This window comes from Mobula hypostoma, chromosome 11, assembly GCF_963921235.1.
Source record: "Mobula hypostoma chromosome 11, sMobHyp1.1, whole genome shotgun sequence".
Lineage (NCBI taxonomy): Eukaryota > Metazoa > Chordata > Chondrichthyes > Myliobatiformes > Myliobatidae > Mobula > Mobula hypostoma.
In genome coordinates this window covers 109,137,570-109,151,170 of record NC_086107.1, presented here as the reverse complement: position 1 = coordinate 109,151,170, position 13,601 = coordinate 109,137,570, and the positions used below count along the sequence as shown (strand labels likewise).

The window sequence follows — 13,601 nt, the reverse complement described above, 5'->3', positions numbered from 1 at the left end:
TCAGTTGTTTTGACTGCCTGATGTCGTTTACTTGTGTTGTGAGTTGTGGTTTGTGTTCGTCTGACGTGTATATAGCGAAAAAAAACATTTAAAGTGCGCACAGTTTTCAGGCTGTGTAAAAATATTCTGCTCAGAGCAATGGTTGGTTGGCACAGCTGTAAAAAAAAAATAGAGGGAATGTTGAGCCTAACTCATCCATACTGACCAAGGTGGTAAATTGGTTTATTATTTTCACATTTTGCATGTCATCCATAGAAATTATTTCATCACATCAGAAGATTGAGGTAGAAGGGAAAATGATAACAGAATGCAGAAATAAAGTGCTACAAGTGACAGGGAAGAAGCAGGAAATAAGGTGCAAGGGCATGACAAGGTAAACTGAGAGAGCAGTGTTCTTATAACAGTGGGATAGAAGCTGTCCTTGGACCGGATGGCATGTGTTTTCAAGTTTTTGTACCTTCTGCCCGATGGGGAGAGGGGAGAATAGAGAATATCCGGGGGGGCGGGGGGTAGTGGTCATTGCTGGCAAGAACTGCAGACAGAGTCCAAGGAGAGGAGGGAGTCTGGTTTCTGTAACGCGCTGAGATGTGTCCACAACCTGCTGCAGTGTCTCGCGGTCGCAGGCTGAGCAGCTGCCGTACCAAGCCGTAACACATCTGGATAGGAAGCTTTCTGTGGTGCATCTGGAAAGACTGGTGTGCTCCGATGGGACGTGACAAATTCCTTCAGCCTCCTGGGGAAGTAGAGGCGCCGGTGAGCTTTCTTGGCCTTGGCGTCTACCTGGTCGCGGTATTGGTGATGTTCACTCCTAGAAACGTGAAGCTGTCCTCCCTTTCAACCTCAGCACCATGGACGTACACAGGAGTGTGTAACCCAGTTTGCTTCCCGAAGTCAACGACCAGCTCTTTTACTTACTGTCCATTACACTACATCGTTTAGGGCAGCAATGAAGGTCCTCCATCTCTGGGGGTGTTCAGGGCTTCCTTCATCGTGTCAGTAGCTTCCTCTCGGTTTTCACTACTGTCAGTCATGCAAGTCCCGGGTGGAGACTCAGGAATACCGTCACACTCAGATGTAGAAGGATTTTACATCGTTTAACCAGTCAGGGTTGATAGCCCTCAGATGAACCTGGAGGACTGGTGAATCACTCTTAGTCTGACCTCTACCCTTTGACCTGTTTGGCATGGGAGACCTAAGCAAGAGCCAAAGCATAAAGCCCGGACTGCAGACATCATCGCTCTCCGGGTCACTGAAGCTCACAAGCCTCCAAACCTCTTGGAGGAATGTGGTCCTCTTGGAGGAATAGCTCTTTTGTTTTGTCGATATTGAGGGGAAGGTTGTTGTCATGACACTATCCTATTATGGTGGCAAGCGTAGTGGTTAGCGTAATCACTTTACAGTGATAGTTGTAAGATTGGGATTCTAATCTTGCTGCTATCTGTAAGCCACCTGGGTCTCCTCTGGGTGCTCCAGTTTCCTCACACATTTCGAAGATGTACGAGTTAGGGTGAGTGAGTAGCGGCCAAACTGTATTGGTGTCGGAAGTGTGGTGACACTCGCACACTGCCCAGCACAATCCTTGATGATTTGATTTTTCACTCTCTGTCTGGAGGTACAGGTTTCAAACAAAGCTAACCTTCTGACAGGCTGAATCACCTTCTGGTATGGGGGGAAGCGGGGGAAGGGGGTACGGCACAAGATCACAAGAAACTACAGAAAGTTGCAAAATTAGCTCCATCATGGGTACTAGCCTCCGTAGTATCCAAGACATCGTCAAGAAGTGGTGCCTCAGAAAGGCAGCAACCATCACTGAGGACCCCATCACCCAGGACGTGCCCTGTTCTCATTGCTATGATCAGGAAGGAGGTCCAGAAGCCTGAAGACACACACTCAATGATTCAGGAACAGCCTCTTCCCCTCTGCCATCTGATTTCCGATGAACATTAAACCCACGAGATTCCCCAAGGTGTTTTCTTGTGCTTGGCCCACAACTCTAAACCTCCCCTTTCCATGCACCTGTACAAATGTAAAAGCAGTTTTATTTTACCTGCCTCGATCACCTCCTCTGGCAGCTCGTTCCATAAACTGACCACCGTCTGCAACGCACACTGCCCAGACAGCGTAGCTTTATGTGTGGTGTAGGTAGTGCAGGCAGCTGGAACCTCCTCCCCAGGGTAGAAATATCAAATACTGGAGGGCAAGGTTTAAAGGTGACAGGGGTAAGGTTTAAAAGGGGGAGTGAATTTTACACTATAATAGGTGTCTGGAACAGGATGGTGAGGTAGTGGTGGAAGCAGATGTGAAATTGATGTTTAAGAGACTTTTAGACAAACACGTAAATGCACAGGAAATGGAGGGATATGGTTTACGTGCGGGCAGAACTAAATAGTTTAACGTGACAACCTGCTTGACGCAGACACTGTGGACTGAAGTTCCTGTGTTGTACAACAGAAACAGGCCTTTTGATTGTTTGAGTCTCTGCTGCTATTTTTATTTTATTTTATTTAGAGATACTGTACGGTATCACAAGGTTCAAGATTCAAACATTCAAAGACTCAGCGTTGCAAAGTACAATTATTACCCAAGAATTTGTCCTGGCTTGAAACGTCAACTGTTTAACTCTTTTCCATAGATGCTGCCTAGCCTGCTGAGTTCCTCCAGCATTTTGAGTGTGTTACTTTGATTTCCAGCGTCTACAGATTTTCTCTCATTTAGGTTAGTTTAGATTCAACTTTATTGTCCTTGTGCCGAGTACAGATACAAAGCCAATGAAATGCAGTTAGCATCTGACCAGAAATGCAAAGAATAGTGCTATTTACAAAATAACTGCGAATAAAAAGTAAGTGTTACAGAACACAAATTAAAAGTACTGAGACTGTACAATATGGGTGCAATACTGCTTAGCGCTGTGATGTGAGGTTCAGCAGGGTCACAGTCTCAGGGAAGAAGCTCTTCCTGTGCCTGCTGGTGTGGGAGCGGAGGCTCCTGTAGCGCCTACCGGATGGGAGGAGAGTAAAAGGTCCATGGTTAGGGAGAGATGCATCCCTGATAATGCTTTTCGCCCCGCCCAGGCAGCGTTTATGGCAGATGTTCTCAATGGTGGGCAATTTATGCAGTATTGTTGTTCCCCTCTGTGCCTTGTGGTGCATCGGGCAGCAACCTTACTGTTTCTTTAGCATTTGTCTGTTTTTTACGAGGCCAAGTTGCTGGCTCGAAGCTCAACCCAGCACGGATGGAAAGCGTGCAAGGAGCCGGCCAGATTCGAACTCAAGACCACATGCCTCAAAGTCTGGAGTGGTTGCCACTACACCACCGGCTGGCTATATACAGTATATGACCCTGAGATTCTGCCTCCCACAGACAGCTACAAACCAAAGAAAACCATGGAACCCTCCCCCTCCCAACGGGCAACTTGAAACACCGACAATGTAAATACATCAACTTTTTAAAATATTTCAAAGTAAAGGCTGTGGTATGTTTAATTTTTAGATATTTATGGATTATATTCATTAACATATAATTATATGAACATAGATTTCAAAATTATATTAGCATAATTTGAAAGTTATATTAATATTATATAACAGAAAATTCCAGCTGCATGGCAATATAGGCTATGTGTGTGGGAGCATTTCAGTCACTCTGCGGCCACACACCCACGCAGCTTAGAGGGAACAGTGCTTAGAAATGCAATCAAAGAAAACAGAGGAAGACAGGAAGGTCCTCCACTTCCTCCATTCAACTTCGATAATCCTCGAGAAGCTCAACAGCGCTTGGTGGTTGATAGGGTAGCAACGCCCAATGACTGAAGTCTGAGGCATCTATTTCCAAACCTGTGACCTCTGCCACTGGGAAGGGCAAGAGGTGCTGGAGCATGGAGACACCACTGACTACACAATCCCCTCCATTCTGTCCTGGAAACATTCCTGTTCCTTTGATGGCTGGGCATCTAAATTCTAGAATTCCCTCCCCAATTTCATACTGTGGGAGCAAGTTCACCAGAAGGACTGCAGTGGTTTGAGAAGGATCTCACCACCACCACCTTTCTAAGGGTAATTAGGGATGTGTAATAAATGCTGGTCTTCGCTGTGAAGCCCACACCCTGTAAATGAACACACAGGGGGCTTCAAAAATGGGAGGCAACGGAGATTTTTTCCCCCTTTGTGTGAACATTATCCTGCTATCTCTTACCTGAATTTGGGAATCATTCCAAGGGTCCAGGAGGAGTGATTTGATGACGCTAACATCCGGAATGTTCCGATGGATCCCCGAACAGTTGAGGCAAATGAAGATTCCGAGCGTGGTCGAAGCCCATTCAGGTTCTGTGGAAGAGAATCAACATGAGCTGACAGAACAAACTGGAAGCCAGCGGGGGCAAACTCAGGAGACCCCTCTCCCCTTGGATGTACCAGACCTGAATCAGCCAAACTTCCCAGTGGTGGGCTCTTGTGAACTTTGAGTTACTTGTTACCTAGAGCAGTGGTTCTCAAACTTTTTCTGCCTGTGGGTCACTTGTGACTTTCCGTTAACTCTGTGGCCCCCACTCTACATAGTCTCTGTTAGTTAGCTGTTAAGTGGTTTTTGGTCAAATGATTCTGAGAGTTGTATATGGTGACATAGATGCACTTTGATAATTAATTTACTTTGAACTTTGTACTAATTTATGGATTGTGCACTTTTTCAGATGTATGGTTTTTATATTCTGTGTTTTTCACCCATTCCTTTCTGTTTTGTTGTGTGAGGGAAGGGGGCTTGGGGGAGTTGATGATCTTGTTGTGTTTTTTGTGAGGGGGGGTGGTTTGCAGATCACTGTTCTTGTTGTGTTGTTAGTTTTCTTGTGAAGGGGAGGGGGGGTTTAGGGGTTGATGTTCTTGATACATTTTCTGCGAGGGGAAGGGGTTTGGGGCTTGAAAATCATGTTGGTGGTGTTCTTTTTTTGTGGGGAGGAGGGTGGGTTTGATGTTTTTCTTTAAACAACCTCCATGGCTTTTCTTTGTTTTGTGGCTATCTGGAGAAGGCGAATCTCAGCGTTGTAAACTGCATATATACTTTGATAATAAATGAACCTTTGAACCCTTATTGTTCTTATATACAATCAATTTTTATGTTATATGTATTTTTATATGTTAAATATAATGTTTCAGGTGTATATGAAAAACAAAACTACTTCAAAGCTCTTATTACAAAACGCACGGGTCAGTGGAAGGCAAACAAATCCAGCCTCCTGCTGCATAGTTGCTGACTGACCTTGCTGGAGACAGTCCCGCCCCATCTGCAGTTTGTGACTGGGGGGGTGGGGGTCAATGTGGAGCGAGGTTCAACGGACTGTCCAGCAGAATGTCAACGGTGATTGCGTGTGTGGTCAAGAGGGAGAGACAGATAATGATTGACGTGCCATACGACTACACTCCCCCCCACCTCCCACCCCTCACACACACACACACACACACAGGCTAAGCTGCTTTGTTGCCTCATTTGCATAATCTTGCATATTTTCGCATTTCATTCAGTTAAATTACATATGTTAATTTCTTTTTTATTTATATATTTGAGTAATAATTCATTAGAACGGTAAACTCATCAAGGCCCGTTCAGAAGTTCCTGCTGCCTCTAGTTTGTGGTTTTTTAACTTGTGGGCCCTATGAAATCTGGCATGGCCCCCTGGGGAACTGTATGACCCACGCTGAGAACCACCAACCTAGAGTTGGGGAGGCGAGATGGCACGTCGGCGTCCTCAACTCCCCATCCAGCTCACACCCATTGTCTGAAAACCAAGTCAAGTTTGGCCAAGTGATGTCACCATGAAATGGGTGTGGTCGTGTACTCGTGATGGATTAATCACAGTCTTGAACCAAGACAAGAGGGTAAGGATCAGATTCTGGGCTGAAGTCTATCGTGAGGCAAGTTTGGAGATTTACTCTGCATCTAACCTCCTGTGGCCTTTGTACCTCAAGAACACAAAGAAGAGGAGAAGGCCATTCTGCCCCTCAGGCCTGGCCTTCCCTCCAGTGTAATTGCTGATGTGCCCTAGGCCTTAACTCCTCCTCTGTGCCAGTTCCCAATAGCCCTCAGTCCCCCAGACTTCCAAAATTTAATTTTATGGTTTTTTTTTATTGATACATGTATCAAGATACAGTGAAAAGTTTGTCTTGCTTACTGTTCATACAGATCAGATCATTACACAGTTTATGGAGCTAGAATAAGGTAAAATTATAACAAAGCAAGAGGAAGATAGAGATTAGCTTTATTTGTCAGATGCACATTCAAACATACGGTGAAATGCGCTAATGTGAGGATTGTGCCAGATACCCCGCAATTGACACTAACATAGCATGCCCACAACTCGCTAACCTTAGCGCAAAGCGACCATGCCCCAAATGGGAAGGTTACACGAGGCAGAGGGGAAGGGGTTGAGGACTCGAGGTAGCCCCACCATCCTGGGCTGCCGATAGGCAAAGGGTGGTCTAGGATTTGGAGCAGTTCTTCAGATCGCGCCCCATTTTCGGGTGTGGCACCGCACACTGCCGAAGGGCAAAGAGACGCAGTCGGCTGTCCCATGGAGCTGGGCATTGAGCAGTCCCTCAGGATGCCTCCTCCCCCTGGTGGCAGGAGAGGACGCAGTGGAGACTAAGAGTGAGCAGGAGTGCTGTGAACCCTGAAATGGACTAGATGGGGGGGGGGCGCGGAGGACCTGTACCCAAGAAATACAGTCGCTGTCCTGGCAGTGTGTGACGGGACAGTGTAGAGGGAGCTTCACTCTGTATCTAACCCATGCTGTCCCTGTCCTGGCAGTGTGTGATGGGACAGGGTAGAGGGAGCTTCACTCTGTATCTAACCCATGCTGTCCCTGTCCTGGCAGTGTGTGACGGGACAGTGTAGAGGGAGCTTCACTCTGTATCTAACTTGGCCCAGCCCTGGGAGTGTGTGACGGGACAGAATAGAACAGGGGTTCCCAATCTTTTTTATGCCATGGACCCCTATCATTAACCAAGGCGTCCAAAGAACACAGAAAACGTACGGCACAATACAGCCCCTTCAGCCCACAATGCTGTGGCGAACATGTACTTACTTTAGAAATTACCCTAGGGTTACCCATAGCTCTGTATTTTTCTAAGCTCCATGTACCTATCCAGAAGTCTCTTAAAAGACCCTATCGTATCTGCCTCCACCACCGTTGCCGGCAGCCCATTCCACGCACTCACCACTCTCTGCGTAAAAAACATACCCCTGACATCTCCTCTGTACTTACTTCCAAGCACTTTAAAACTGTGCCCTCTCATGCTAGTTATTTCAGCCCTGGGAAAAAGCCTCCGACTATCCACACGATGAATACCCCTCATCAGCTTATACATCTCTGTCAGGTCACCTCTCATCTTCCGCCGCTCCAAGGAGAAAAAGCCAAGTTTACTCAACCTATTCTCATGAGGCATGTTCCCCAATCCAGGCAACATCCTTGTAAATCTCCCCTGCACCCTTTCTATAGTTTCCATATACTTCCTGTAGTGAGGTTCCCTAACCCCGTCCCTAAGGAGCTGCAGCTCGACGCACCTGCACAGATGCAGGGACCCAGGGTGGAACCCCTGGTATAGAAGGAGTTTCACGATCTATGTCACCCATACTGTCCCTGTGGAGGGAGTTTTACTCTGTATCTGAACCACAGTGTCCCTGCTCTTGGAAAGTCTGACGTGATCCCAAGAGCATTTTTAAAATTTAAAATTTATTTAGAAATATATAACACAGAATAAACCCTTCCAGCCCTTCGAGCCACACCGTCCAGCAACCCCCGACAGCCCCGGTTTAACCCTGGCACAATCGCAGGACAGGTTACAATGACCAATTTACCCACTAACACAGAGTAAAGCTCACTCTGCACTGTCCCGCCACACACTCCCAGAGCCGTGACAGCACGTGTTCGATACAGAGTGGATTTTCCCTCTACACTGTCCCATCACACACTCCAGGATCAAGGAGAGTATTGATTAAACATGGAGTGAAGCTCCCTCTACCCTTTGAACTGTGGGAGGAAATGGGAGGGCTCAGAGAAAACGACGGGGAGGTTGTACAAGACTTCTTACAGAGGATGCCGGGATTGAACTCTGAATTCCGAAGCCCCAAGCTGTGATAGCGTAGCACAAAATGCTACGATACCATGGAACCTTCCACCACTTTGCTACTTTAATAATATCAAACACCATACTACGCTCTTCATTTTCTAATGCTGAAAACACTGTGAAACAGTCCCAATCTTCTTGCGGTCTAACAAGTAGCCAACAGTCAGGGTGGGGTGCAGACTTTGGAGTTTTAGCTGCCTGGGCGCCTTGATCCAGTGAAGAATGAGCCCCAGCAGCGTGTGGAGGGTGGGGCATCTCCGTCGGAACCAGGCCAAGTCCGGGCAGGTTGGAACCCAGTCATTAGCCACTGCGAGCACGAAAGGCAGGCGGACAAAAGCAGGGCAGCGCAAGCCTAAATCTGAGCAGAGGAATGTTAAAAAGCACCTGGCACTCAATAAGTATTTGCTGCCTCTGGGCTGCACATTGACACACCCAACAGTATTTATATTTAAAAACGCTCGGATTCTTATAGCCCCTGGCACCTCCGATGTAGTACACCCCACCAAATACTTCTGGAGTGAGTGTTGCAATGCAGAGAATGCATTTGCCTGTCTGTGCACAGCAACATCCACGGTCGACCGTGATGGACGGACGGGGTGCGGGGGGGCCCTCACTCAGTCACAATTGTTTCAGACAGGGACAAACTGTGGCTCCTGCTCTCTGTTGCCCCAGAAGGGAATTGGAGACTTTATGTTCGAAAAGTCATGCAGGGTTCACTGTTGAAAAGCTCATTTCAAAGACAGTTCACATTTTCATATCGAATATAACACCTTCTTCACACTGTACAGCTGCACTAAATCAACTAATATCACAATATCTAAATCAGTAATAACAAATACAATTCCAATTCTAAATAATCTCCTCTCTTCGCACATGATCCGAACCCCTCCAGTCTATAATACTGTAAGACATAGAAGCAGAATTTGGCTATTTGGCCCATTCAATCTGCTCTGTCATTTCATCATGGCTGATTTATTATCCCTCTCAACCCCATTCTCCTGCCTTCTCCCTGTAATCTTTGGCAACCTGACTAATCAAAAACCTCTGCTTTAAATGCACCCAGTGACTTGGCCTCCACTGCCATCTGGGGCAATGAATTCCACAGATTCACCACCCCCTAGCTCAAGGAATTCCCCTTCATCTCTGGAGGCTGTTTGCTCTGGTCCTAGACTCCCACTACTGTAAAAATCATCTCCACGTCCACTCTATTTAGACCTCCCAATATCCAGTAGGGTTCAGGAGTCTACCTAAAAGTTCCTTAATCTCACTATGTTGGATAGGTATGCTACATTGGTGATACTTGTGAGCTGCCCCTAGCACATCCTCGAACTGTGTTAGTCACTGACACACATTTCACTGTACAATATGTTTCACGGTGCCTTCTGTAAATACTAGATTTATTTTTCTGCTTTGAATGCCTGCAAGCAAATGAATCTCAGAGTAATATATGGTGACATATGCAAGGTTCAAAGCTTCATTTATTATAAGAGTGTGTATGCAGTATACAACTCTGAGATTCACCTTCTCCAGATAGCCATGAAACAAAGAAAACTATTGAAGACATTCAAAGAAAAACATCAACTTAGTACTTTGATATGTAGTTTGAACTATGAATACCCCCTGGTAGGCTGTTCAAGCACGTACCTTTTTCTTTGTTAAAAAATTGCCCCGCACATGTCCCTTAAACTTTCCTCCTACTACAATGATATATCCCTTAGTATTCAACATTTCCACCCTTTTTACTCTGTTATGCCTCTCTTAATTTTATGAGCCTCTTAACGGATCTTAATACAGCTGTCAGCTTTCTGTAGTGGGACGTAATCTGCAAGAGTGCATTGGGTCATAACCAATTTAGAACATGGTAACCATTCTTTCCTGTTTGTGCTAGAAATGGGCAGTTCTGATGTATGGCCATCCAACTGTAACGCTATTTGGTATTTCCCTCTCTGCAGATACTGCCTGATTTGCTGAGCAGATCCAGCAATCCTCTTTGAATTTAATTTAATTTAATTTACTTATTGCAAAGTCATAGTCAAAGCAAAATTTATTATCGAAATGTGTATCAAAGTTCAAAGTAAACTCTATTATCAAAGTTCATATGTATCGCCGTATATCATTTTCCTGCGGGCATACTCAATAAATCTATAGAATAGTAACTATAACAGGATCAATGAAAGATCAACCAGAGTGCAGAAGACAACAAACTGTGCAAATGCAAATATAAATAAATAGCAATAAAGAACGAGAACATGAGATAATGAGATAAAGACCTTCAATTGGGTCATTCAGTCAAGATGGCGCCTGCGTACAATGATTCTTCAGGCAACATCTCCTGGATAGTTCATGAAACCATATATTTCACTTCTTCTATGTCTTTTATGTTTTTTTTTTGCCTTGGATGTGATTCTGGGACTGTTGGAGCCTGTGATTTACCGTTTGGAATCACTTGGGTGTTCGAGCGCTCTGTAGTCTCCCACAGGATTCTGGGAGACAGAGACGGCATACGCAAACCTCGTGGCGAGAAGCCTGCAGGATGGGGCTCAAGCTTCTGCTCCGCTCACTGATTGAAGTGACGAGGGAGATTGAAACGGCGAGGCGAGTGCGGAGGGTGAGCGCCGGCTGCCTGTCTCTTGATGGCTCTGCTACGGAGAGGGAAAGTTCTGCCGCTGGGCCTGAAGTGTGTTGTCCAGGTTTTCTGCATTTTGGATGTGGACTTGGACTATAGACTTTTTTTTCAGCCTTATAGTTTTTATATTCTGTGTTTTTCACCCAATTTTTCCAATGTTTTTTGTGCAGGAGGAGGGTTTGGGGTTTGATGTGCCTGTTCTGCTTTGTTTGCTTTTTTGTGCGGGAGGTGGGATTTGGGGGTTGATATGCCTGTTCTGTTTTTGGTCATTTTTTGTGTGGGGAGGGGACATTTGGGGGAGGGGTTGAAGATCATGCTGCCTTTCCTTTCTTTCTTGGTTTCATGGCTACCCGGAGAAGAATTTTGAGTTGTACACTTAGATAATAAATGAACCTTTGAAGAGTCCTTAAAGTGAGATCATTGGTTGTGGGAACATCTCAATAGATGCGCAAGTGAGTGAAGTTATCCCCATTTGTTCAAGAGCCTGATGGTTCAGGGGTAATAACTGTTCTTGAACCTGGTGGTGCGAGTCCTGTGGCTCCTGTACCTTCTACCTGATGGCAGCAGTGAGAAGAGAGCTTGGCCTGGGTGGTGGGGATCGCTGATGATGGATGTGTTACCATATATTATGTTGAGATTCATTTTCTCACAGGTATTTACTGGAAAATAAAGAAATACTATAGGATTTATGAAAAACTATACATAGACAAAGACGGACAAACAACCAATGTGCAAAAGAAGACAAATTGTGTAAATAAAAAGAATACTGAAAACATGAGCTATAAAATGTCCTTGAAAGTGAGTCTGTAGGTTGTGTCGTGTATTTAATATTCCAGTAGATTTGAATAATCTTATGTATATATATATATATATATATATACACATACACACACACACACACACACACACACGCACATATATATATACACATATTCATTAGTGGTTATATGTGTGAATACGTGAATTGCATATGTTATCACACCACCATGTGATACTTGTGTGTCCTACTTAAAGTAAACACAAAGTTAGACCCACTTTCCCAGACTCCTGTGCCTTCCTTTGAATTAATTGAATAATTCGAAGTTACAAAACATGAGAGGTTGTGGAATCAGTTCAGTGTTGTGGTGAATGAAGTTATGGAGCCTGATGGTTAGAGGGCAATAACTGTTCCTGAACCTGGTGGTGTGGAACCCAATGCTCCTGTACGTCCTGCCCGATGGCAGTAGGGAGAGGAGAGTATAGACTGGACATTGGGGCTGCTTGATGATGGGTGCATTGGCGGTGCTCCTTGCTCAATGATGGACTTTGCTGTGACAGGACAAACTTAGTCTACTGCTTCCTGTAGAGCATGTCCATTCCTGGGAATTGGCATTTCCATAGGGGGCCCATGATGTAACCAGTCAGGAAACTCTCCACTGTGTTTAGAGACACAGCAGGGTAACAGTCCACTCAAGCCTGATGGGCTTGCACCACCCAATTCCACCCATGTGACCAATTAATATACTAACTTTGGAATGTGGGAGGAAACCAGAGCATCTGGAGGAAGCCCACGTGGACATGTGGAGAACGTACAAACTCCTTACAGACAAGGGAGGAACTGAACTCGGTCACTAGCTCTGTCATAGTGTTACAATTACTGCTACGTTAAATTCCACCAACAGTTGGATTCTGCATCCCCTCAGCTGTTGTGTGTCTTATCTCCCTCTCTCCACTGCCTTCATTCACCCCCCTCAGAGAGATCAGCTCCAACGAATTGACATTCACCATGCTCTCCAACACGGCACCAACGCGTGTCACGTGGACGACTGTGCTCTCCACCCTCTCATAGACCTTCTCTTTGTCCTAGCCACCCCTCCATCCCTCTCTGCACTTCTAGCACAATTGTTTTCTCCTGTTCTGGTGGGAGGTTGACAAGCCAGAAGTTAACATAGAACATACACCAGTACAGCAAAGTACAGCTTCTTTGGCTCACAATGTTGTGTTGCCCTTTTTATCCTAATCCAAGTTCAAACTTCCCCTTCTCTCCCACATAGCCCTCTACTTTCTGGCAAGATAGCACCAGTGACCAATGGTGACATCTTGCAGACAGCTTACAAAACTACTAGATACTCTTCCTCTTCTAAATATACTTCTTCTTCTGAACTACGATTGATTGCAGCCTGCAATTATTCTTCTAAGAATGTATTTTTGTGTCCACTGAACGACATGGCTCTTCTGTGATCTTCCAGGGGATTTGCTACAGCTACAATGGGGTTTACACCGCATCAGTTCCTAATGGCAGTCCACGAACCCAAGGGTGTCTTCATTGCTCCACGACGATTAAATGTCGATCAAGATTAAAATAACCGAGTATGAGAACGGAAAATGAATTGGCAATCAGTGCTGCCTGCCTGCATTTGACCAGTCTTTACTCACTGCAGCCAGTGGGCAGAAGGTGCAGGAGTCTTGGGTCCCATGCTGCTGGGTTTGGGTGTGGCTGGCTTCTGTGCAGGCTTCACTCGCCTCAGCGATAAACTGGCTCCACAGCTGTCGATTCACTTTCAGGAACCCTGCAGTTCACGTTCCTCATGTCTTTGTTTACTTCTTTTTTTTTTGTTATTTGCGTGATTTGATCAGGGCGCTTCGGTGCTGAACTGAGCTGACTCTGCAGCTACGGCCTGTGGCCATCAGCGCAGTGCCGCGGTTAATGTTACTTGTTTACTTTTTATTCTTTGCGCAATGTGTTCTTTCTCCTTTTGTTTTGCACATTGTGTGTTTAATAGTCTTGTTGAGTGGGGTTTTTTTGTTAAATGGGTTCTATTGTGTTTCTTTGTTTTGCCTGCGAGAAGAATCCCAAAGTTTTATACTGTATACATTGGTAATAA

At 45.4% G+C, this 13,601-nt stretch overlaps 1 protein-coding gene across 1 annotated transcript in view; it reads right to left on the bottom strand.

The window, feature by feature from the left end:
• The window catches only part of zgc:92360 (uncharacterized protein LOC436988 homolog), a 102,359-nt gene that overhangs the window by 68,822 nt on the left and 19,936 nt on the right, over positions 1 to 13,601 (bottom strand). The window contains exon 2 of the mRNA XM_063062840.1: positions 4,192 to 4,322. Coding sequence (XP_062918910.1) covers positions 4,192 to 4,322 — 131 coding nt within the window. The remainder of the gene's footprint in view (positions 1 to 4,191; positions 4,323 to 13,601) is intronic.